We start from the raw sequence: 27,503 nt of genomic DNA, 5'->3' as shown, positions 1-27,503 counted from the left end.
ATCCCACTTATATGAAACAGGCAAATGTATAGAGACTATACCTGTAGAGATTACACCTGAACATAAGGAAAACAAAATCCTTACAACTGGACCAATAAGCAACAACATGATAAATGGAAAAAAATATTGAAGTTGTCAAGGATTTTGAGTTGGATCCACAACCAACACCCATGGAAGCAGCAGTCAAGAAATCAAACAACAGATTGCATTGGGCAAATCTGCTGCAAAAGACCTCTTTAAAGTGCTGAAAAATAAAGATGTCACCATGAGGACTAAGGTGTGCCTGACCCATGCCATGATATTTTCCATCACCTTATATGCATACGAAAGCTGGACTATGAATAAGAAGACCGAAGAAGAATTAAAAACCAAACAAAACCTACTACCATCAAGTTGACTCCAATCACAGCGACCCTATAGGCTAGAGTAGAACTGCCGCATAGGGTTTCCAAGGAGCGACTGGTGAACTCAAACGGCCGACCTTTTGGTTAGCAGTCGAGCTCTTAGCCACTGCACTGGAAGAGTTGATACCTTTGAATTACGGTGTCAGCAAAGAATACTGAACACGCCATGGACCAGTAGAAGAACAAATAAACCTGCCTTGGAGGAAGTACAGCCAGAATGTTCCTTAGAAGAGAGGACAGCCAGACTTCGGCTTGTGTACTTTGGACGTGTTATCAGGAGGGAACCATTCCTGTAGAAGGACATCAAGCTTAGTAAAGTAAAAGGTCAGAGAAAAAAAGGAAGACTGACACAGTGGCTGCAACGATGGACTCAAAGGTAGCGATGACTATCAGGATGGCGTAGGGCTGGGCAGCGTCTCGTTCTGCTGTACACAGGGTCGCGTGAGTCAGAACTGACCCAACGCCACCTACCAACAACAGCAACGTAGAAACTGAAGTTTATTAGTGGTTGCCAGCAGTGAAAGGGAGAAGGAACAGAGGGAAGTCTTTGCTTAAGGAGCGCTGAGTTTCTCTTCAGGGTGGTGGAATAATTTGGAAAAGGATGGTGGTAAGGTTGTACAAGGTGATGAACGTAATCGATGTCACTAAACTGTACATGTAAAAAGGTTGACTTGGCAAATGTTTGTTATATATATTTGTACCACAATAAAACAATTTTAAAAAATGGGCAAAGGATCTGAATCTCCAAAGAAGATATACAAGTTGGCAATAAGCCCATGAAAAGATACTTAACACCACTAACCATCAGGAAAATACAAATCAAACCACAATGAAATGCCACTTTTCACTCGTTAGGACGGCAATTATAAAAAAAATGGAAAAGAACAAGTGTTGGCAAGGGTGTGAATAAATCAAAACCATCATACATTGCTAGTGGAAATGCAAAATGGTGCAGCCACTGTCCAAAACAGTTTGGTGGTTCCTCAAAAAGTTAAGCATAGAACTAAAAAAACCAAAAACCAAACCCAGGGCCGTCGAGTCGATTCCGACTCATAGCAACCCTAGCGGACAGAGTAGAACTGTCCCATAGAGTTTCCAAGGAGTGTCTGGCGGATTCGAACTGCTGACCCTTTGGTTAGCAGCCATAGCACTTAACCACTACGCCACCAGTTTCCTACCATGGACCAATTACACTCCTAGGTATATATCCAAAAGATCAAAAAACTTCTGTTCACATAAAAATTTGTACATGGATGTTCACAGCAACACAATTCACAATACCCAAAAGGTGGAAACCACTTAATGTCCATCAACAGAAGACTGGCTAAACAAAATGTGGTGTACACATACAGTGGAATATTATTCAGACGTAAAGAGAAATGAAGTCCTCGTGCAGGCCGCAACATGGACAAACCTTGTAAACATCATGCTGAGTGAAATAAGTCAGACACAAAAGGTTATATATTCAATGTCACTGAATTGTGTATGTAAAAATATGTTGAAACAGTATGTTCTGTTATATATATGTATATTATATATATACTCATACATATACACACATGCATACACACGTATACATATTTATTTCATAAAAAGTTTACATATTTAACACAAAACATGCAATGTATACATACAGTTGGCCCTTCACATCCTCGGGTTCTGCACCCTCAGATTCAACTGACAGTGGATCGAAAATATTTGGAAAAATAAAAGTAAGTTCCAAAAAGCAAAACTTGAATTTACTGCCTATCGAGCACTGCACTTTGAAGGAAGTGAGGTTTAGCCAAACCCTGCTGTAGCCTCCCACCATCTCAGGGATCCTCAGTCTCTCTCCAGACTTGGTGTTTGAGCACCGTTCGCCTCTTGTCAGGATTCACTAAACAATACGGTACTGTACGACAACTATGTACGTAGCATTTATGCTGCATTACGTATTATAAGTAATCTAGAGATGATGATTTAAAGTATATGGGAGGCTATGCCATTTTAGATAAGAAACTTGAGCATCCGTGGATTTTGGTATCCACAGGAGTCCTGGAACCAATCCCCCCTGGATACTGAGGGACTACGTATATTTATATACACACACACACACACACACACACATACATACACACACAGCAGGACCAAGCAGTGTTTCAATCTGTTGTTATTAGTCAGAACCGACTTGACAGGACCTAACAACAACTATATATACATATACACACACGCACACACATGCATTTATCTATCTATATATATACATACACATACATACATATATAAAGAGCCCCAGTTGCACAGCAGATTTACAGCCTTGGAAACCCTATAAGGTCGCTATGAGTTGGAATCAACTCGACGGCAGTGGGGTTTGGGATATATGTGTACATGTATATGTAGGGGTGTGTGTGTATATACATACACACACACAAAAAAATATATATACACACGCCAAAAAAGGCTCCATTTATATGAAATATCAAGGATAGGCAAATCTATAGAGACAGATGGCAGGTTAGTGGTTGCCAGGGGCTGGGCGGAGAGGGAAACAGGGAGTAACTGTTTAATGGATGTGGGGTTTCCTTTTGGGATGACAAAAATGTTCTGGAAACAGAGAGTGGTGATGGTTATATAACACCGTGAATGCACTAAAAGCCGCGGAACTGTACACTTTAAAATAGCTAAAATGGCAACTTTTATGTTATGTCACTGACTTTGGACACGTTATCAAGAGGCACCAGTCCCTGAAGAAAGACATCATGCTTGGTAAAACAGAGGTCAGCAAAAAACAAGACCCTCAATGAGGTAGACTGACACAGTGGGTGCAACAATGGGATGGTGCAAGACCAGGCAACATTTCATTCTGTTATTCATAAGGTCATTATGAGTCTCAACTGACACAAGGGCACCTAACAACACATTATGTAAATTTCACATCAATTAAAAAAGAAAAAAAATGGACCATGCCTCCCCCACAAAAACATGCTGTTTTTATACTCCAGGAGAGCCGAGTACTATAACACTCAGAACTTGAATGTACCTCCATCCATTCTATGTCCCACTGCCCCTGAAAAAATAACCTTTTATTCAAGTCAGTGAATATTATATACAGCTTGAGAATTCCTGCATTTGAGTTGCATAACCAAAGAATTCTCAAACTCTCACTGCCAGTTTTAAAGGAAGACCTTGGAAGTATACATTTATGCCTCCCAGCCAGCAGCCAGCCATGATATTTGCATGTTGTAAAGACACGCTGCAGTAGGCTGAGCAGTTTCCTAGCCACAGCCTGTAATAACCACCTCCCTCTGCTGAGCCTGACACCCATCTGTCAGGGCTTTCTGGTGGTCACTGCTGGACTGCTGCTGGGCACTGCACCAGGTCAGGCTACTGGCATCCTTCACTCATCCCTGTTCCTTGCAGGCATAAATGGGGTAACGCCTTCTCTTCAGCGAGGTTTATTAGAGCCCCTCCGTGCCTCTGACCTGGGACTTGAGCTCTGCAGAGAAGAACTGGGCATTTCCCAACTCCCACCTGGTGCTCTGGATCCAAAGCCAGGTATCAAAGCCAGGAATACTGGCCAGCTAACAACAGAGCCAGGCACAGCCTCATCAAGCCCAGGGTATCTTCTACCCACGTGCCACGTCGGTCATCTGAGCGCTTAAGAATTACTCTGTCATTCCCCTTCTAGGCAGGATGGAAGATATAATGATCCCATCTAGAGGGAACTCTCAATAACCCAAGAGTCCAGGAACCAGAAGAGAAAGAACAAAGCTCAAACCCACATTTAACCAGAGTTTCGGTCTTCCTAGACCTGCCGGTTTATCCCTGTCCAAACCCTGTGCACGTGCACACATGCACATGCACCCACACACACGCACTGTTTTGGCAATTTCAATATTTACCTGGCCCTTTATTCTTCTAGAAGTTAACCATCAGTGGCAAAACGGTGAAAAAAAACAGACCAACAGAGCAAAGGCAGTCAAAATCCTAGGCAGTACATTAAAAAAAAACAAGTCCCTGGGTAGTGTAAACAGTTAATGCACTCAGCTGCCAAACGGAAGGTTGGAGGCTTGAGTCTACCCAGAGGTGCCTCAGAAGAAAAGCCTGGCAATCTACATCCAAAAAATCAGCCACTGAACACTCTATGGAGCACAGTGCTACACTGACACATGTGAGGCCACTGTGAGTTGGCATCAACTTGACAGCAACTGTTCTTTTCACATAAAAAATAGTTTAATCTCCAAATAACTGATTTGACAATTTTATCTCTTTAGCCATAAATATTAGTGAGAAAAAACTCGTCAGCTATTCTATCAACTGCACTATAATTCTAGGCTCAGGAAAAAAAAAAAGCTGGAAGGATGTATCTACGAGGATAACTTAACAATGGGAAACTCTGGGTGACAGAATCATGGGTAATTTTTCTTATCTGTGTTTTCTAATTGTTATAATCAGCATGAATTACTCGTAGTAACAGAAAGACAACTGTGTCCCCACGTTCCTGCAATCCCAGCAACATCCGCCCCACATACCTTGTTGAGCTTGCCGAGGGAAGAGATGAGATCCGCCCACTCACTTGATGACTCAAAATTTCTTAAGGCCTTTTCAATCACGGAAGAGTAATTTCTGTATCGGTAGTCATTCAATAGCTCCTGCTCTTCTGGATCCATCTTACATTCTCACAGCAGAGAAAGGATCTAAAAGCTAATCAAAAAATAAACAAGTGAACTATTCCAGGAGCTAAACTGTTTCCAACCCGGAGCCACAGGAGACAGGTTTCCGCAAACACTCCTGTCCACAACCTCGCTTGACGATCCAACTCAAATATTTATCAAGACCTCTGAGCCAGGCACAGTGGCAGATAAAACATAAAGAGTTCCTGCCCTCACTGGGTCTGACAGCGACACAAGGACAGGGCAGAAAGAAGCAACAAAGCTGAGGTCACGCTGAACTGATGAAATTAATTATAGGCGTGAAGCCTCAAAGGTGCTAGCGACACATTGTTCCTACTTAGCCAATCCGAATGCAGATGGCCCCTCCCATCTTTGGGCATTTGTAAAGCCAGGAAAAGGAAGTCTCTATGCTCTTAATAAGGAGCCTTGGTGACACAGTAGGTAAGTGCTCAGCTAACTGAAAGGTTAGATGCTTGAACCCACCAGCGGCTCCGCAGGAGAAAGACCTGGTGACCTGCTTCCATGAAGATTACAGCCAAGGAAGCCCTGTGAGGCGGCTCTACTCTGTCCTATAGGGTTGTTACGAGTCTGCATCAACTCTACAGCACACAACAACAACAAAAACAGGTTCTTAACTTGAACCGTCTATTAGGAATTCAATTCTCTATAACTAGAGCAGGGGAGAGGATTGGAAATATTCTACAAGAAAATTGGATAAAAAAAACAATAAACGGCATAAAAAAAAAAAGATAAAGGCTGGAGGGTGAAGTGTCTGACAGCAGCGTTGCTGGATAGCCAGCCGGTGCCTGTTCTGTCACTAAGCCCTCCAGGGCCCCCATCAGGTGATGCCCTCATTGGATGTACAGCCGGGATGTTTGTTGTTGCCGGCTGCCATGGAGTCGGTCCTTGACTCACGGTGACCACCAGCTGATTCTTCAAAGTAGATTCCCAGGCCTTTCTTCCTAGTCCGTCTTAGTCTGGAAGCTCCACTGAAACCCGTTCTGCATCAGAGCAACATGCAAGCCTCCACCGACAGACGGGTGGTGGCTCTGCTTGAGGTGCATTAGCCGAAAACTGAACCTGGTCTCCCACATGGAAGGAGAGGTTCTACCAGTGAACCACCACTGCCCCATCTAGATGTTGGGTGTGCTTACCACCGTCCAGGCAATCACCAGTCTAGCCTTCTTGCCCATGTACATTCTTTATTGGGTTCTTTTATTTTTCCTTTATGGCTAGATGCATTCATTACACATGAACCACGGCAGCCAATATAAAGACGGAGATGTAGACCATCTAATCCCAACTCTGAGAGCCAGCTATTTGCTTTTTTAAAAAAACTTTTATCCCCAGTATGACAAAAGGAAACAGAGAACATGAAATGCTGGATGGATTCGAGTTTTTTAAAACACCCATCGTTTGTACATTATAAAGGCATATGTATGCTTATTTCAAGCTATGCCCTTTCTGCACAATTCTTCTAAACAAAAAGTCTGAAGATCAACCTATCAGTCTATTCAAACAAGTTACAACTCTGAAAAATGCTCCACAAGCTGCAGGAATGCTGACTTGATCCCTTGATCTGTCACCAAATCCCATATTTTAGCATCTTCTCAAAATTAATGCTTTGGTGTTTTAATTTCCTTCCCTTCCTTAGTCTTCATCTGATTAAGTTCTATATAAAGTGTGCCAGTCACCTAACCATAATTCCTTGTCCCCCTAATAATAATAATAACAAACCGAACAGGTTGCTGTCAAGCTGATTCCAACTCATGGTGACCCCATGTGTGTCAGAGGAAAATCTTTCCATAGGGTTTTAAATGGTGGTGATCTTTCAAAAGTAAATTGCCGGGCCTTTCTTCTGAGGCACCTCTGGGTGATATGAACCACCTACCTTTTGGTTAACCATTTGTATCACCTAGGAAATCCTGGTAATATTGCAGCCCTAATGTTGTTGTAAGGATCCCTGATTGCACAGTGGTTAGGAGCTTGGCTGGTAACTAAAAGGTTGGCAGTTCAAACCCACCAGTCACTCTGTGGAAGAAAGACATGGCAGTCTGCTTCCATAATGATTACAGCCTTGGAAACCCTATGGGGCTGTTCTACTCTGTCCTATAGGGTGGCTATGAGTCAGAATCGACTCAGCAATGGGTTTAATGTTGTTCAGAGCAGCAGTGTGCACAGTTCAAACTACAGTTCCCAGCCACACCCCCCCCCCGCCCCGCCCATAGCCTGGTCACCATGTGACAGTTCTGGACAATGAGATGCAAGTAGAAGCTCGAAGGTGGGGACTACAGAAAGCTGTCTGAAAGGAAGAAGACGCCTACTAGCATGGGCCTTTTGCCCTTCACCCTTCCCCTTTCTGCCTGGAACAAAGGTGAAACCACTTCTTGCAATCACAAGGAAACACACATGAGGTCAGAAGTCACACACCAAGGACGGCTGAGTGGAAAGAGAAGCAGCTGAGGTCCTGTATAGCATTAGGAAGGCACCTGCCAACCCTGGATGCCCTACCACTGGAATGAATACATTTTCCTCACATGAGAGCTAATTCACCATTCAATCAGATTTTCTGTCACATACCAAACACAATCTTGATTGATATATGAGGCTAAATGACGTGTTGTTTTTTAGGTGCCATGGAGTCGGTTCCGACTCATAGAGACCCTATGTACAACAAAACAAAACACTGCCTGGTCTTGCATCATCCTCACAATCGTTGTTATGCTTGACCCCATTGTGGCAGCCACTGTGTCAATCCATCTTGCTGAGGGTCTTCCTCTTTTTCTCTGACCCTCTACTTTACGAAGCATGATGTCCGTCTCCAGGGACCAGTCCCTCCTGATAACATATCCAAAGTATGTGTATCAAAGGCTCACCATCCTTGCTTCTAAGAAGCATTCTGGCTGTATTCTTCCAAGACACCTTTGTTCTTCTGGCAGTTCCTGGTATATTCAATATTCTTCGCTAACACCATAATTCAAAGGTATCAGTTCTTCTTTGGTCTTTCTTATTCATCGTCCAGCTTTCACATGCATATAAGGTGATTGAAAATATTATGGCTTGGATCAGCTGCACAGTAGTCCTTAAAGTGACATCTTTGCTTTTTAACACTTCAAAGAGGTCTTTTGCAGCAGATCTGCCCAATGCTATGTGTCATTTGATTTCTTGACTGTTGCTTCCATGGGCGTTGACTGTGGATCCATGTAATATGAAATCCTTGACAACTTCAATCTTTTCTCTGTTTATCGTGATGTTGCTTATTGTTCCAGTTGTGAGGATCTTTGTTTTTTTACGTTGAGGTGTAATCCATACTGAAGGCTGTGGTCTTTGAGCTTCATCAGTAAGTGCTTCATGTAGTTTACTAAAACCATCTTAGTCTCAAAGGACAGAGAAATACAGAGCGAAGTGATGATTATATACAGGTGAGCATGCTGTAGTTGCCTTCCTAATCATGTTGCATGTAGTCAAACAAATAAAACGGCAACTAAGGTAGAATGAAAAGGACCCTGGTAGTATACCGGTTAAGCACTTGGTTGCTAACTGAAAGGTTGCCTATTTGAACCCACCCAGCAGCTCTGCAGGAAAAAGACCTGTTGATCTGCTCCTGTAAAGATAACAGTGTAAAAAACCCTATGGGACAGCTCCACTCTGTAACGTGGGGTCACTATGAGTCAGAAATTGCCTCGCCAGCACCTAAAAAAGGTAGACTGAAGAAACTGAACTAACAAGTAGAAAAACATATTCCTTAAGCCAGAATCTTTCATTTACCGGTCATGGTGAAGGTGTAAGAATCCTGTGGGATCTTCTACTTCAATTTCCAACCTCTCCTGACCCGCTCCACCACCCCAACGTTCTTGTCAAGACTACCACAACATTCAAGTTGCCAACTCCATTGGTCTCTCGCATTTCCTCACTTTACTGCACAGCAGGACACGGCAGCAGGCACTTTCTCCTTTTCAAAATAGCCTCCTCTCGGCCCACACACTCCACAGGGCCCACCAGCCCCTGAGGTGGTTTCCCATCTACCTCTCTGCAGCTCCTTCTCCTGTGCAGGCTCATCGTTCTCTGCCCAAATGCCATATGTTGGCATTCCATGGCACCAAGCCTTGGGATCTCTTCCTCTCTTTATCCTCAGTGATATCTCCCTTCCTATAACTTGAAAATACCTTCCTCCTGATAATGATTCGCAGATTTATCCTGTTGGCCCAACATCCCATGCTGAGGTCTAGACTCATCCAAATATCTACTTGACCTCTCCACCTGGATGTGGCACAGGTATCTCAAGCTTAATGTGCCCAAAACTAGACTCTCAAGTATCCATTCAGAGAGTACTATTCAGCAATAAAAAGAATGAAATACTGATACATTCTACCACATGAATGGATCTTGAAAATATTATGCTCAGTAGAAGAAGCCAGGCATAAAAGACCACATACTGATGCCATATATATGAAATGACCAGAATAAGCCAATCTACAGAGATACCAAGTAGATTAGTGGTTGCCGAAGGATTGGTGGGAGACCCTGGCGGCACAGCGATTAAGAGCTATGACTGTTAACTAAAAAGCCGGCAGTTCAAATCCACCAGGTGCTCCTTGGAAACCCTATGGGGCAGTTCTACTCTGTCCTACAGGGTCCTAAGAGTTGGAATCGACTTGATGGCAACAGGAAGGATTGAGGGTGGATACCGGGAGTAAATGCAAATACGCACAAGAGGACTTTAAGGGGTAACGAAAATGTGCCAGAATTAGATTGTGGTGATGGTTAAATAATTCTGTAAATTTGCTAGAAATCTTTGTATTGTATACTTAAAAGAATTAATGCTATGGTATAAAAAAAAATTTTTTTTTATGTAAAGTATATTTTAATAAGGCTATTTAAAAAAAAGGAAACCTAAACACTCAATTCCACCTGCTCAATGTGCTCCTTGTCCAGTCTTTTCCCCTTCTCAGAAAATGGTTCCATCATCCATGACACTTTTGATGTCACGCTGTACTTTCTTCTCCTCACCTGCCACACTCTATCCAAGACCAGTTAGTTCTTCTTCCAAAACACCTGTCCTCTTGATTGCTCTCCATCTCTACTGCCACCACTTTGTGCAAGGCAACTTTAACCTGCAAGTTTGCAGAAGTCTCCTGAACAGTTCTCTTTCACTCTTGCACCTCTCTATCTATTTTCACACAGCACTCCAATAAATCCTCTTAAAATCTACATTAAAGCATATTACCAGTGGTAGAATTCTACTCTTCCATGTGAGACCAAGGTTCGATTCCCGGAACCTCATGGGCAGCTACCACCTATCTATCAGCGGAGGCTTGTGTGTTGCTATGATGCTGAAGAGGTTTCAGCGGAGCTTCCGGCCTAAGATGAGTTAGGATGAAAGGTGTAGCAATGTACTTCTGAAAATCAGCCAGTGAAAATCCTATGGATCATAATGGCCTGATCCACAACCCATCGTGGGGATGGCATAGGGCAGTGAGGGAAAACAGTTATTTGAAATGCCCTTGGATTAGTTATTATATATTCTTTTTTCTTGGTAAAAACCTTCAAATATGTTTCATTCCATCCAGATATTTAGACTAGTAACTGGGATGTTAGAAGCAGTTTAAGAAGGCTTAACCACATGGAATACACAGGAATCAAATTGACTACATCTGTGGAAAGAGACTATGGAAAAGCTTAATATCATCAGTTAGAGCAAGGTCGGGGTCAACTGTGGAACAGATGCACACGCAAGTTCAGGTTGAAGTTGAAAAAAATTAGAGCAAGTCCAGGAGAGCCAAAGTATGACCCTGAGTATATCCCACCTGAACTTAGAGACCACCTCAAGAACAGATGTGATGCATTGAACATTAATGACCAAAAACCAGATGAGTTTTGGAACGACATCACACATGAAGAGAGCAAACGGTCATTAAAAAGACAGGAAAGATATATACAGATGTCAAATAAGCGCATGAAAAATTATTGATACCATTTGTTATTATGGAAATGTAAATTAAAATCAAAGTGAGATACCATTACACACCCATAACCATAAAAAATATTAAGGAAAAACAGCATCAACTTCAGGCAAAGGTATGGAGCAACTAGGACTTACACATCTTGCTGGTAGGAATGCAAAATGATACAACAAATTGAAAAATAGCTTGGCTCTTTCTTCTGATGTTAAACATACACTTAGCAGAAAATCCAACAACATCACCCCAAGGTATTTATCCAAAAGAAATAAAACTATGTGGTTATACAAATGCCTGTATGTGAATGTTTATAGCAGCTTTATTCATAATTGCAAAAAACTGGAAACAATTCAAATGTTCACTAGCAGGTAAACAGATAAACAAGTTGTGATACACCTATACAGTGGCATATCACTTATCAATAAAAGCAAATGTTGTTGTTGTGTGGTGCCATCCAGTCAGCTTCCACTCACAGTGACCTCACAGATAACAGAACTAAAACGTTGCCCAGTCCTGTACCGTCTTCACGACTTTGGACGTTTGAGTCCATTGTTTCAGTGACTGGGTCAAATGAATTACTAATAATATCAACAACATAGGTGAATCGCAAATGGAGTATACTAACTGAAATAAACTGGACTCAAAAGGCTACATAATGTGTGATTCCACTTCTTTAGCAAATTGGAAAATGCAAAACTATAAGGACAGAATGTGGATCAGTGGTTGCCAAGAGCTAGGGATAGGGAGGCAGTTTTAACTAACAAAGAGACATAAGAGAACTTTTGGAGTCATGGAAATGTTCTATATTTTGATTACCAAAGTAGTTACGGGACTATATGATAAATTTGTAGAACTGTCAAAATAGGTAAGGTTGTGTACTTAAAAAGGGTGAATTTTACTGTTATACAAATTATACTTCAATAAATCTAACTTAAAAGATTAAAAAGGAAAAAAAGACAGGAAAGAAAGGAAAGACCCAAATGTACGTCGGAAGAGACTCTTAAGAAGAAACTATGAAAGAGCTGAGCAGAAGATTTCAAAGGGTGGCTTGAGAAGACAAAGTATTACAATGAAATGTGCAAAGAAAACCAAAAGGGAAGAATATGCTTGGCATTTCTCAGGCTGAAAAAAACTGAAGAAAAAATTCAAGCCTTGAGTTGAAATACTGAAGGATCCTATAGAGATAACATTGAACAACACAGGAAGGATCAAAAGCAGATGGAAGGAATACACGGAGTCACTGCACCATAAAGAACTGTCTGACATTTACTCATTTCAGGGGGTAGCATATGAGCAAGAACCAACGGTACTGGAGGAAGAGATCCAAGCTGCACTGAAAGCACTGGCAAAAAACAAGGCTCCAGGAATTGATGGAATACCAATTAAGATGTTTTAAGAAACGGATGCAGTGCTGGAAACTGGAAGTCCTCACTCATCTATTCCAAGAAATCTGGAAGACAGCTACCTGGCCAACCGACTGGAAGAGATCCTTATTTGTACACATTCCAAAGAAAGGTGATTCAACAGAATGTGGAAATTATTGAACAAGATCATTAGCATCACACACAAGTAAAATTTTGCTGAAGATAATTCAAAAGGGTTGCAGCAGTACATCGACAGGGAGCTGCCAGAAATTCAAGCCAGATTCAGAAGAGGACATGGAATGAGGGATATTACTGCTGATGTCAGATGGATCCTGGCTGAAAGCAGAGAACACCAGAAAAATGTTTACCCATGTTTTGTTTATGCAAAGGCATTCAACTGTGTAGGCTATAACAAATTATGTGTAACACTGCGAAGAATAAGAATTCCAGAACACTTAATTGTGCTCGTGAGGAACTTGTCCTTAGACCAAGAGGCAGTCGTTTGAAAAGAACAAGGGAATACTGCGTAGTTTAAAATCAGAAAAGGTATGCATCAGGGTTGTATCCTGTCACCATACTTATTCAATCTGCATGCTGAGCAAATAATCTGTGAAGCTGGACTATATGAAGAAGAATGCAGCATCAGGTTGGAGGGAGGCTCATTAACAACCTGCGTTATGCAGATAACACAACCATGCTTATTGAAAGTGAAGAGGACTTGAAGCACTTACTGATAAAGATCAAAGACCACAGCCTTCGGTATGGATTACACCTCAACGTAATGAAAACAAAAATCCTCACAACTGGACCAATGAGCAACATCATGATAAATGGAGAAAAGACTGAAGTTGTCAAGATTTCTTTCTACTTGGATCCACAATCAACAGCCATGGAAGCAGCACTCAAGAAATCAAAAGACGCACTGCATTGGGCAAATCTGCTGCAAAAGACCTCTTTGAAGTGCACGCCTGATCCAAGCCACGGTGTTTTCAATCACCTCATGTGCATGTGAAAGCTGGACAATGAATAAGGAAGACCACAGAAGAACTGATGCTTCTGAATTACGGTGTCGGTGAAGAATACTTACTATACCGTGGACTGCCAGAAGAACAAACCAATCTGTCTTGGAAGAAGTACAACCAGAATGCTCATTAGAAGCAAAGTTGCCGAGACTTCGTCTCACATACTTTGGACATGCTATCAGGAGGGATCAGTCCCTGGAGAAGGACATCATGCTTGGTAGAGTAGAGGGTCAGCAAAAAAGAGGAAGACCCTCAATGAGATGGATTGACACAGGGGCTGCAACAGTGGGCTCAAGCACAACAATGATGTAAGGATGGCACAGGCCAGGGCAGTGTTTTGTTCTGTTGTACACAGGGTCACTATGAGTTGGAACCAACTCAATGGCACTTAACAACCACCACCACCACGTGCTATCTTCCTGAAGTCAAGTGGTAGAATGGACTTTGAAAATACTATGCTCAGTAGAAGCAGCCAGACATACAAATACTACGTTCAATGGAAAAAGTCAGATTCACAAAACAGGATTAAATCTTTTTTACCTGTTTATTGCTCTATGCTGTTCTGAGTTGTACCTTTTTAAAATTATCAGCTTGATTTCGAAAACATTTGTAAATATTGATTTCCCAGTTTGAGGCTTCCTGGAGTTTTACATGTAGTTATTTTAATGGAATCACAATATAAATGAAGAGCAAATGAGGTCTTCAAAAGTAAAAAAAAAATCACACTTGACTTTGACAGTATGCTTTGGACACCTCTGAATTATACGCTGAAAGAGACAAACTTCTTTCTTCTGCTAGAGTGCCACTTTGTGTCTCCCACAGCATGCATTTTGTCCTGTTGTGCATGGGGTCACCATGGGTCGGGGGTCAACTTGATGGGAGCTAACAACAACTACCACCATGTTTAAAACTTTGTCCATTAAATTTGCAATCAATCCAAACTTGTCTTCTGGCCCACACCTCTCTCCTCACTGCCCTAAGAAATCAGACTCATCCCCTTCAGAGCCTTTGCACATGCTGAGCCTCTCTGCAAAAAACTGATTTACACATACTCCACCCCCGCCAAAAAACCCAAACCCACTGCCATCATGTTGACCTCAACCCATAGCGACCCTACAGCACAGAGTAGAACTGCCCCGTAAGGTTTCCAAGGGTAATCTTTATGGCAGCAGACTGCCACATCTTTCTCCCTTGGAGCGGGTGGTGGGTTCAAACTGCTGACCTTTTGCTGAGCACTTAAGTACTGCGCCACCAGGGTTTCCTTTTTATACATGCATACAAGCAAAATAAGATTGGTAACTCATTCTTGGAAAGGCCTGGCCCTTTTTCTGAAATAATATCCTTCACACTTGGTGAAAATATTTCAGAAGAAGGGTGGTAATGGTGAGAGATGGTAGTTTGTTTACTCTGCCTAGTAAAGGCATAAGAAAAAGTTGGCATATCAAACAAAACCATCCATGGCATCTTTTTCGGGAAATTTACGGGGTCTCTGAGCAAGTCCAGTACTCCACATATAGTCTGTTTACCCCATGAAGAGCCTAATCACTGGGAGAGAGATATGAATAAGAGAGTTCCTACTCTCAAAGAGTTGGCAGCCTAATAAGGGAGAGAATACCTAAATACGTCATTTCCATTTAATATCCCACCCACAGTGACTGAGGGAGGGCTGAAATAACCGTCTGAGGCTGGCAAGAAGAAACCCAGCTGCTGGCAGGGGAGTTCTCCAGGTCCGCAGGTGTGAGTGGCTGGAGCTAGCAGGAAGAGAGTCTCACTGGAGATAACGTGTGTGCTCAGGAGGTGGGGTGGCAAAGGGAAACCACTGCTCATGGCAAGGAGAAAGAACGGCCAGAGAGGGGTAGGTAACTGGAACTGTCCAATGTCCCAGTTAGTTACATTAAGAAAATACTATTTGGTGTAAGTAACAGCACAGGGGAGAAATTCATAAGTAGTCATTCAACTGAGTCACCTCCCCATCCCCCCACCACCACACAGGGCATTTACAATTATCCTAGGGAGTTCCTGGGTGGCACAGATGGTTAAACACTTGACTACTAGCCAAAAGAGGTATCTGGGACGACAGGCCTGGCGACTGCCTTCTGAAAGGTCACAGCCTTGAAAACTCTATGGAGCATTTCTACTCTGCACACATGGGTGGCCATGAGTCAGAATCAACTGGACAGCAACTAACAACAACATCATGCCACTTAACAACTCTTCTGGGTTAAGGGTTAGTAAATTCATCATCTCGTGCACCACACACGTTTCCTGCAAGATGAGTATCATCAACCCCAAGACAAGGATATTGGGGATCAGGCTGTTGAGAAAGCTGCCCAGGTCACACAGGGAGCGGCTGGCAGAACCAAGATTTCAGTTCAGGTCAGCAAGATGCCACAGGGTCTCTGCTACTTTATGCTACCAGTAAAGTTAATAGTTCAGCCCTTAAAAAGATCTTTTGACAGTGATCATGCAATCTATCCAGAATACCTTTTCTGTGAAAGATTTAACAGCTCAGTAAAACTGACAGTAGACAGCCTACTAACAATTAGATAAACAAAGCGGTATTCGACTTTCTATATCCACCTTAAAATAAACAACAGCAGACAATCTCCCACCTTATGCATTCTTCACTACTTAGCAATACAAATCCAAGCGAAAAACCAGCTGCCAGATCTGAGAGAAGTTAATTGTAAATATGTTTACATGAAGGCACATATCTGAGTTAGATGAAAATAAGCACAGAGATAATACTGACAAATGGGCACCATTCCATCAGCAAGAATATTTACCAACAGATAACGACCCTTCTGACTCACAGCCACACTACAGGACAGAGTAGAACAGCCCCAAAAGGTTTCCCAGGTTATGATCTTTATGGAAGCAGGCTGCGACATCTTTCGCCTGCAGCGTGGCTGGTGGGTTCAAGACGGTTGACCTTTGGGTTAGCAGCTGAGCGCTTAATCACTGAATGACTCTACCTTACCGGGGCTTGGTTTTTACGACCTTTAGTTCACAGCACAGAAACATCACCAATTAGTTTAGCCAACTCTAAGGCATATTATTTTGAATTTGCTCTTTCAGAGTGGTAATGAAACTGAAGTAGAAAACAAATTTTAAGACACCCAGTGGAGGCAGGCTTTTGTGTGTGGGGTAAGGGTGGAAGAGATCCTCCAACACCTCACAAGAAAAACCCTACAAAGGCTTTCCCAAGGGTCAAGCAGCTGTCCCAAGATTAGGGAAACACTTGGGGCAAGCCTCTGTAAGCAGGAGCACTTGGGGAAGCTAAAGGGCCATGCTGGCTGCGGGGGGAGGGAACCCTGCAGACGCGAGGCCAGAGCGCGCGCACTGCGGCTCGGAGCCCTCCTTCTGGCGACAGCCCAGGAGGCGCGGGGTCTTCCCCCTCACAGTAAAGCCCTTCGCGTACACAGGTCTCGGTCCTCAGCCCTCCTCCCGGACCAGGGCCGCACGAGCAAACAAAGGCGCAGCCTCTCGGCCGTCAGCAGGCGAGGCGCAGGGTGGACCGGCCGTGACCGACCTGACCTCCACCTGCCGGACCACAAAGGCGCGCCGGCCAGGAGCGGGAGTGGCGGTACATCCTCCCCCGCGGTCTCCGGCCGCCGGGAGCTGGAGGAACCCCGAGGGGGCCCCACTCAGCCCCCCGAGCACTCTCGGGGGTCTCCGGCTGGAGCCGCCCCTGCACTGCAGCAGCGCGCGCCGCGGGCCTAGGAGCCACCTGCACCCCGGAGCCGCCCCCACGGCGCCGCCCGGACCCCACACCCGGGTGGGGACGCCACACCGCTAGCCGCTCGCTGGCCCGCGGAGAGGAGACGCCCTGGCTTCCCCGGCGGCCGAGGGCGCAGACGCGGGGCAAGGCGCGGGCCCGACCTACCGGCGGAGGTGGCCCTCCTTGGCAGGCGCGCCCACGTGCGGCACTGAGGAACCCGCCCGAGTGCGGAACAAGAGCCGACTGACCCGCCGCTGCGACGCCGCCCGGAGACCGGACCTCGCAGAAAGCGCCTCACCCCAGCTGAGTCCAGGCGGCCGCGGCTCCGGGGGCGGGGCTAAGACAAGGGGCGGCCCTCGGCGCGCGGGGCGGGCCGAGAGGCGGGGCATCGGCGAGAGGGCGGGGCCGGCAGAGTCGAAGAGCGCGGGGCCGGCTCTGGAGGCGGATCCTCAGCGCAAGGGCGAGCGGTTTGGAGGCCGATTTTCAGAGCGCGAGGGGGCGGTTCCTAGACTCGTGCAGGCGTGACTTCGGCTCGCGGGTGAGACCGAGAGGCGGGTCCTCGGCGCGCGGGGGCGGGACCTCGGCGCGCTGGGCGGATCCTCCGAACGGCCGGCGACTGGCAAATGCAGGGTACCGAGAGCGAGTCTTTTGCAGGTTCCGGGTCTTGCGCATCGTTTCAGGCGGAGCACTCGCATCCGCTGTAGCGGCGGGGTTCCTGGGCAGGCCTGGCACTGGTGGGCGGGGTAGCGCCTGCCTCTCACCGGGGCCTCTCCCGACGCACCCGAATGGAGAGAGACATCGGTCACTGAATCAGCCAGCTGAAGGTGGTCCACCCGTGCATAGGCCCTTGGAGGGACTTTGGAGTTACAGACAAGGAGAGTTGTGGGGCCCAAGAAAGGCGCATGGCAACTGGCTCACCCCATCCTCTCCATCAGGACTCGCTCAGGACGCAGATCCTATGTTAAGGTGCCCCTGTCCTCACGGGTCTCACTCGCACCTTTCCGACCCTCGCCGGCGGCGGAGGTGAGGTTATTTCTCCCAGGAATGAACTCGTTACGTGGGCTCTGGCTTTGAAAGGGGAACCTCACGTCTACTCTAAAGACTATGAGTATTTTCAGAGAAACCCTAACCCCTTCCTTCGTCCTCACGAGCCTTCAGACCAGGACAGTCCACACCCGCCAACCTGGCCTGGCTACTGCAGGGCGAGACGCACCTTGAGAGCGTGGGAGCCCAGGCAGGGTTCACCTGAGCGTCAGCCCATCCTGATTGCCCCAACTGGGACTCCCAGCCTGTCGAAGCAGCGCCACCTGTTGACTGGGATTGTAATTTCTGTAAAAAAGAAAAAAAAAATTTTTGATGACGGTCCATTAGGAGGAGTCCTGGTGGTACAATGGTTAAGAGCTACGGATGCTACCCAAACGGTCGGCAGTTTGAATCCACGAGCCAATCCTTGGAAACCTTATGGGGCAGTTCTACTCTGTCCTATAGGATCGCTGTGAATTAGAATCGACTTGGCGGCAATAGGTTTGGTTTGGTGGTGCATTAGGAATTTACAGGCCTAGTCTGGATTCACAAAGGCTAGGCAGTCCATGGATGAGCTTCGGCGGTGGGTTGGGGGTCTGTGAACACTTAGAAATTATATAGAACATTCTGTGTACATACATTTTTCTGGAGAAAGGGTATGTGGTTTATCATATTCTCAAGGGCATCTATAACCTTCGGAAAGGGCCAAGAATATTTTAATGTTTGGGATGCTAGACCCCTGGCCTAGCCAGGCTGCTGATGCCATCCCCACTTGCCATATTCCAGGGACCCCAGATGGAAATCCTGTAATGCTCAATTTTAAGAATGGTCATAAAATAGAAACAAGAGAAAAACTAAAGGATTGAGCCACGTTTAGCAGGAAAAAAAATGAATTTTATGAAAATTTATTTCCTAGTGAAGATATGATAAATCTGTTTTTTACAAAAACAAAGGCAGCAAACAGGTGAGTTTTTTTAGTTTCTTTAAATCCTAGCCACACTCTACTAAAGATGAAAGAACTGCCTATAATAGGCACCATTTAAAAAAAGAGAAGGGGAGAGTTAGTCTATTGTGTCAAAACCATGTACAACTTTGTTCTAACACCTTTCTCTAAAGTAATACCTACCCATGCTTTCTATGTCACCTTTATCTAAAGAACTCAGAGTGTGAGTGGATGAGGGTTAATTTACATTTATTTTGACAAATTTAAGTATGGTAGATCCTTAAAAGGACAACTTAGTTTATAATCAGGACTGACAGTAAATGTACATTAAATTTTCAATATTAATCCTTACAAAAAAGAATTCTTTCTTAAGTCAAGTTGTCTTGTCACACTTAGAAGTCTATAAGTCTGTAAGTAGAGTGGGTTTCTTGCATAATAAGACTGTTGTTGTTAGGTGCCGTCAAGTGATTCCAACTCATAGTGACCCTATTTGACAGAGTAGATCTGCCCCATAGGGTTTCCTAGGCTGTAATCTCTACAGGAAATCACCAGGTCTTTTCTCCCACAGAGTGAGTGGTGGGTTTGAACCACTGACATTTCAGTTAGCAGCTGAGTGCTTAACGATTGTGTGTCAAGGGCTCCTATAATACTACTAATCAAGCTAATTAGGGCATCTCAAGAAGCCTCAAATTTAATTTAAATTAGAACTTTAATCTTTACCCTCTTGACAGTAAGGAAGGCATTATAGATCATTGTTGTTAGCCACTGTCAAGATGGTCCCTGACTCATGGTGACCCCATCCACAGAGGAAGGAAACACTGCCTGCTCTTGAGCCATCTCCATGATTGTTTGAGGATAGGACCATTGTGATCAGTAGGATTTTCATGGGCTGGTTTTTGAGAGGAGATTGCCAGGCCTTTCCTCCTAGTTCATCTTAGTCCAGAAGCTCCACTGAAACTTGTTCAGCATCATAGCAATACACAGGCCTCTACTGACAGATGGGTAGCTGCACATGAGGTACACTGCCCAAGAATCAAACCCCAAGTCTGCTTCATGGAAGGTGGGGATTCTGCTGCTGGACCACCAGTGATCTTCTTTATAAAGCATAGGCCAGGTAAGTGCATTCTGAGTTTCCACAAGCAGATATTGGTGACCTTTTGAGCAGTTTCTTCTATAAACTAGATTCTACTCCAGCCATTTCCATAGTAACTACTGTTGACTTCTCTCTCCTTCCCAGTAGCCTTCACTTCCTTAGCTCTCCCCATTACTCTTAGTTGAGAAGAAGTCTTGTGTAGTTCCATATTTGATGCTGCACACACTTTGGAGTTGACTCACGGTAACAATGAAAACCTTAGTCATGACTATTATTATCGTCTGTTTCATCTCCATAGTACAGGTTGTTCTTGATCTGTCACAAACCTCGCTGCAGTTCAGTAGGTGAAGGGGAAAGCAGAGGGCCAGGTCCAAAGCTGGCATTGTAAGCATGCCTAGAAACCAACCAGAAAACCAAACCTGTTGCTGTTGAGTCGATTCCGACTCATAGCGACCCTATAGGACAGAGTAGAACTGCCCCATAGGGTTTCCAAGGAGTGGCTGGTGGATTTGAACTGCCAACCTTTTGATTAGCAGCTGAGTTCTTAACCACCGCACCACCATGGCTCCAATCATAGAAAAGCATATGGCAAGAAAGCTGATGGGGAAGGGACCATTGGCTCCATCTTGTGCCTAAAGACACATACATAGGATGGGATAATCCATTTAAATATGCCTCATTTAAACTACCTTGCATTTCTCCACAGAAAAGTTCACACAGAGGATAATTTGGGGATCTAAGGGGCTTTTTTTTAAGGGGCTTACAGGAAACCCTGGTAGCATAGTGGTTAAGAGCTACAGCTGCTAACCAAAAGGTCAGCAGTTCGAATCCACCAGGCGCTGTTTGGAAACTGTATGAAGCAGTTTTTATAGGGTCACTACGAGTCGGAATCGACTCGACAGCAACGGGTTTGGTTTTTTATGGGTTAAGGGGCTTACAGGTTTCTTAGGGTTTGAATATATTCTTTCCCTTAATCCTTTACAGGGGAGTTGTCTGCAGTCTGTAGACAGTGAGCTGGACGTGCCACACACTAGGCACCAAGGAAGAACAGGAACTTCGTGATTAGAAGGTCCTGGGTGTGATCCTGGCTCTTTAAGCTGATGGTCTTGGGCAAGATGGCTCACTTCACCAAGCCTTTAGTTCTTCCTTAGAAAAGTGACATGAACACCTACCTCAAAGAACTGTTTTGAGCATTATGTAAAATGAAGTTGTGAAATTATTAAGCAGGACATACGGCCTAGTATGTAATGAGTTCTCAAAAAATTTTTTTCTTTTTTTCCTTCTGATTCCAAGTTACATTATTTTTTTCTCTACAGCATACCATGAAATATTTGAATGTACTTACATTTTAACGTGGTATTGTTGATAGTTGCTGTTGAGTACACTCCAGCGCGTGGCAACCTTAGAACAAAACATGCTTGGTCCGGTACCATCTTCATGATCACTGGTATGTTTGAGTCCATTATTTTGTCTATTATGTCAATCCATCTCATTGAAGGTTTCCCTTGTTTTCACTGACCCTGTCTACCAAACATGATGTCCTTTTCTAGTGATTGGTTTTAATGTATTTCCTTTTCATTGTAATCAACAACAACCTAATTCAAAGTAGCTTAAGGAAAGGGGAGATTTAAGGGTACAAGCATCCTTGAGCACCTCTTAGAGCCCAAGATCTCAGGAATGGTCTGGAACAAGGGAATGAATGCCAGCAGGGAGGGTCAAGGGTTGTCCCTCTTTGAGCCACTCTGTAACTGCTTCCCTTGAGGGTCAGCTTCATTTTTCTATGGCTATAGCCTGGAACTCTCTGCTTCTTTGATCATATGGGGTGGGACATGTCCACTGAGAGTGGCAACTCTGAGCTTTACATGTCCTAGTCCATCTGGTCCTGCTTTCCAGAAGAAGAGTCTCATTGGTCCAGCCTGGATGAAGGGCCTACAGCTGGATGCATCAACAGAGGCTAGATGAGCAAGTCACCTGTGGCAGCTCCAGCTGCAAACAGGTGTCTTAGTCATCTAGTGCTGCTATAACAGAAATACCACAAATGGATGGCTTTAACAAAGAAAAGTTTATTTTCTCACAGTCTAGTAGGCTACAAGTCCAAATTCAGGGCACCAACTCCAGGGGAAGGCTTTCCTTCTCTGTCGGCTCTGGAGGAAGGTCTTTGTCATTTGTCTTCCCATGCCCGGGGAGCATCTCAGACGCAGGAACTCTCGGTCCAAAGGACGTGCTCTCCTCCCAGCACTGCCTTCTTGGTGGTATGAGGTCCCCAACTCTCTGCTTGCTTCCCTTTCCTTTTATCTCTTGAGAGATAAAAGGTGGTGCAGGCCACACTCCAGGGAAACTCCCTTTACCTTGGATCAGGGAGGTCACCTAAGTAAGGGTGGTGTTACAATCCTACCCTAACCCTCTCCACATAAAATTACAATCACAGAATGGAGGACAACCACACATGGCCTAACCAAGTTGATACATACATTTTTTTGGGGGGGGGACATAATTCAATCCATGACACATGGAGAAGAAGAAGAGGGGAGGAGAGGAGATAATTCTCGAATAGAACTTGCAGGGTAGTCCACTACAGACTTTCTCATAAAAATAACGTAGTTCTAACTAGTGGTTTACAATTTAGGGTCTTCTACGTGGCCTACCACTACCCACCTGTGGTGGATTGTGTGTTACTGCAATGCTGGCAGCTATGCCACCAGTATTTCAAATACCAGTGAGTCACCCACAGTGGATAGGCTTCAGCAGAGCTTCTAGGCTTAAGACAGACTAGGAAGAAAAACCTAGCAATCTACTTCCAAAAATTAGCCAATAAAATCCTTATGGATCACAACAGAAAATTGTCTTATACAGTGCTGGACAATGAGCCCCCTAGGGTGGAAAACCCACCACCGGAGAGTTGATTCTGCTCATAGCGACCCCATAGGGTTTCTAAGGCTGTAAATCTCTATGGAGGCAGACTGTCACATCTTTCTCCCGCGGAGCTGCTAGTGGTTTCAAACCTCCAACCTGCTGGTTAGCAGTTGATCGCTTCAGGCACTGTGCCACCAGGGCTCCTTAGTGCTACACAATAGCTGCAACAATGGACTCAAACATACAATGATCGTGAATATGGATGAAGAAGATAGCGCAGGACTGGGCAGCATTTCGTTCTGCTATACATTAGGTTGCCATGTGTCACAGACAACTCAGAGGCAACTAACAACAGCACCACCGTGTGGGCTATGTGCCGATAAAAATGTCAAGGTGGGATTTGGCTACAGCCAAAAGAAGGAGAGTAAGTGAAAGGGCTCGGCCTGTTTACTCGTGAACTTACTCTCGGGTCCTAATGTATCACATTGCTGTGGAGTACAGAAGTGTGGAGTACTTGCTGGAGTACTGCAGAGCAAGACCAAAGTACAAAAGGTACTCAGGAAACGTATCAAAAGCTATTAAAATGTTTTTAGAAAGAGACAAGAAGTCATTAAAATGTCTTGGGAGCTATGGCCTGAGATGGCTATAAAAGCTGGATTTAATCAGGATATACAGAGATGGGGTGAAGGAAGAGAAATGCAATGTGATTTCCTTCCACTCAAAAAACCAAAGCAAAACCTGTTGCTGTCGAGTCGATTCCGACTCATAGCGACCCTATAGGACAGAGCAGAACTGCCCCCATAGAGTTTCCAAGGAGCGCCTCGTGGATTCCAACTGCTGACCTCTTAGTTAACAGCTGTAGCACTTAGCCACTACGCCACCAGGGTTTCCATTCCACCCAAACTGGATAGAAAAAATGAGGTGAGGGTTGTGATAACTAAACTGACACATTGTCTTGCTGCCATTTTATTTTATTTTTTAATTGTACTTTAGATGAAAGTTTACAGAACAAACTAGTTTCTCATTAAACATTACACATATTGTTTTATGACATTGGTTACCAATTCCCATGACATGTCAACATTCTCCCCTCTCGACCTTGGGTTCCCTATTACCTGCTTTCCTGTTCCCACCGGCCTTCTAGTCCTTGAGCCTGGGCTGGTATGCCCCTTTAGTCTTGTTTTGTTTTGTGGGCCTGTCTAATCTTTGGCTGAAGGGTGAACTTCATTACTGATCATGGGAGAGACTTCATTACTGAGCTAAAAGGGTGTCCAGGGGCTGTAATCTCGGGGTTTCTCTAATCTCTGTCAGGCCAGTAAGTCTGGTCTTTTTTGTGAGTTATAATTTTGTTCTACCTTTTTCTCCAGCTCTGTCTGGGACCAGCTATTGTGATCTCTGCCAGAGCAGTCAGTGGTAGTAGCCGGGTACCATCTAGCTGTACTGGACTCAGTCTGGTGGAGGCCATGGTCGATATGGTCCATTAGTCCTTTGGACTAATCTTCTCCTTGTATCTCTAGTTTTCTTCATCCTCCTTTGCTCCCGAAGGGATGAGACCAGTAGAGTATCCTAGATGGCCACTCACCGGCTTTTAAGACACCGGATGCTACTCACCAAAGTAGAATGTAGGACATTTTCTTTATAAACTATGTTATGCCAGTTGAGCTAGATGTGCCCTGAGACTATGGTCCCCACAGCCCTCAGCCTGTTAATTCGGTCCCTCAGGGAGTTTGAATGTGTCTATGCGGCTTCCATGACCTTGCCTTGTACAAGTTGTGCTGGGTTTCCCAGTGTTGTGTACTGTCTTACCCTTCCCAAAGCTACCACTTATCTATTGTCTATTAAGTGTTTTTCCATCCCCACTGCTCCCCTTCCTCATAACCATCAGAGATTGTTTCTTTTTGTGTGTAAACCTTTTCATGGGCTTTCATAGTAGTTGTCTCATACAATATTTGTCTTTTTGTGATTAACTTGTTTCAGTTTGTCTTGCTGCCATATTAAGTCTGGCAGTCAAGAAAAATAAACACACTGTACTCTGTGATAAGCTAGAAATAACAGGGTTACCCTCTTTAGTCCTTGTCCCCAAATACATGAAATCTTGAGGACCTCCGCACTTTACTGAGTCCTTAGTGGAAAACAATATTATCCTCATTTCTGTAGTGCTGATGTCAGAAGATGTTATGTTACCTTTGTGAAAACGATAATCAAGTGACAACGTTGCTGTTCTCCCACTTTTAAGATCGTCTTAGTCATCTAGTGCTGCTATGACAGCAATACTACAAGTGGATGGCTTTAACAAAGAGAAATTCATTCTCTCACAGTCTAGGAGGCTAGAAATCCAAATTCAGGGTGCCAGCTCCAGGGTAAGGCTTTCTCTCTCTGTCGGCTCTGGGGGAAGTTCCTTGTCATCAATCTTCACCTGTTCTAGGAGCTTCTCATTGCAGGGACCCTGGGTCCAAACAATGCACTTGCTCCCGGCTCTTTCTTGGTGGTATGAGGTTCCTCTGTCTTTCTGTTTGCTTCTCTCTTTTATATGTCAAAAGAGATTGACTCAAGATACAATCTAATCTTGTAGATTGAGTCCTGCATCATTAATTTAACTGCCTCTAATCCTACCTCATAACATCATAGAGATGGGTTTACAACCCAGGAAAACCACATCAGATGAGAAAATAGTGGACAGTCACACAGTACTGAGAATCATGGCCTAGCAAAGTTGACTCTCATCCATAACAAAGATGTTTTCACGAAGTTAGTAACCTTGGTAATTTTGTCTTTTTTTTTCCCTTTGTATCTTTTTCCTGTTGTATGCTTATTATATTTCTGCTGTTGTTTGGTGAGCTAGTCGTTCTGAAGTCTTGACTCCCCTTGTATACCTTCCTTGCAAGTAATTTCTTCTTCCATAAGATGAGTTGGCCTCCAAGTCTTTCTTCTACAGGGTGTAACCTGAACCCAGGAGGCCTGGTGTAAAACCAGTCCCATTTGAAGGTAGTGAACATGGACTACACTGTTGCCATGTTGTTGCTGGCTGTGGTTAAGTCTGCCCCTGACTCTTGATGACCCCATGAACAATAGAACAAAACACTGTGCCTTCCCCATGATCAGTAGCAGATTGGACTGTTATAGTCCATAGGGTTTTCATTGTCTTATTTTCAGAAGAATATAGCCAGGTCTTTCCTCCTAGTCCCTGTTAGTCTGTTCAGCATCATGGCAACATGCAAGCTTCCACTAATGGATAGTGGCTGAGCATGAAGTGCATCGGCTAGGAATTGAACCTGGGTCTCCCTCACGGAAGGTGTGAATTCTACCACTGAACCACCTGTCATAGAAACTATAAAAGGGACATCATCTGAAGAATTACCCTGGGCTATAAGTCAGAGGGGAGCAGACAGGTCCAGAAGAAGACATCTGCCTATGTTGAATCAAAGAGGGCTGGACAAAGTTGCAAAAGCATGAACAAGCTGGCAAACATATCGTGACTTCCTTGCAAACACGCTGCAGGGAGGGGCAGTGAGTAGGCATACAGAATACAAAACCTAGATGAAAGACCCAGTATGGAAGAAATCATATCCCTTCGAGAAGTGAATTCCTCAGAGCTCTTCAAGCTATAATGCTCAAGTCTAAGAACCAATTAAAATGTACTTGGATGTAATAAAACAGAATGAGATGCAAAGGAGGATTACAGAACTAAGGAAACAGGATAAATCACCATCCTAGCATAAACTAGAAGCAGCTGGAAGGTGGCTGAGGCCTGACCCCAGAGCCGTAAGACCACTCATTAGACCAGTGGTTCTCAAAGTGCCGGACCAGCAGCACCCACATCACCTGGGAACTTGTTATCTGCTGCTGTCGAGTCGATTCTGACTCATGGTGACCTCATGTGTCAGAGTAGAAGTTCTCCATATGGTTTTCTTGGATGTGATCTCTATGGAAGGAATCTGTGATGGTTACGGTTGTGTGTCTACTTGGCTGGGCCATGATTCTCAGTGGTTTGGCAGTTATGATGTAGTTTGGCAGGTATGTAATGATATAATCACCTCCATAATGAGATCTGATATAATGTGATCATCGTCTTGATGAGATCTGCTATGAGCAGCCAATCAGTTGAAAGGGACTTTCCTTAGCGGTATGGCCTGTACCCGATATATGTGGACTTTCTGGCAAAGCTGGTGGACTTTTGCTCACTCTGGATCCTGCAGCTGGCTCTTGCTCATCTGACCTCCAGTTCTTGGGACTTGAGCTAGCAGCTTACCTGCTGGTCTTGGGATTCATCAGCCTGTGAGCCAGTGGCCTGCTGTCTGACCTGCTGATCTTGGGTTCACCAGCCCCTGCAGCTATGTGAGCCAGGAGAAGCCTAAAGCCTGAACCACGGACTTGGGGTTTTTCAGCCTCTACAACTGCGTGAGCCATTTCCTTGATATAAAGCTCTCTCTCTCTATGTATACGTACATATATAGATATATATATGCTT

At 44.5% G+C, this 27,503-nt stretch overlaps 1 protein-coding gene across 2 annotated transcripts in view; it reads right to left on the bottom strand.

Moving 5' to 3' along the window:
- DOP1B (DOP1 leucine zipper like protein B) overlaps nt 1-17,448 on the bottom strand; it is a 149,433-nt gene extending 131,985 nt beyond the window's left edge. Inside the window, exons 1-2 of one of the 2 annotated variants that reach the window (XM_049874796.1) lie at nt 17,289-17,448; nt 4,916-5,087 (exon numbers count right to left, since the gene is read on the bottom strand). In XM_049874796.1, coding sequence (XP_049730753.1) covers nt 4,916-5,053 — 138 coding nt within the window. In that variant the 5' untranslated portion in view covers nt 5,054-5,087; nt 17,289-17,448. The remainder of the gene's footprint in view (nt 1-4,915; nt 5,088-17,288) is intronic. The other variant, XM_049874797.1, reaches the window with a different exon arrangement.
- Between the last annotated feature and the right edge of the window lie 10,055 nt (nt 17,449-27,503).

This window comes from Elephas maximus, chromosome 2 (genome assembly GCF_024166365.1).
Source record: "Elephas maximus indicus isolate mEleMax1 chromosome 2, mEleMax1 primary haplotype, whole genome shotgun sequence".
Classification (NCBI taxonomy): domain Eukaryota; kingdom Metazoa; phylum Chordata; class Mammalia; order Proboscidea; family Elephantidae; genus Elephas; species Elephas maximus.
This window is presented reverse-complemented; position numbering and strand designations above follow the sequence as displayed.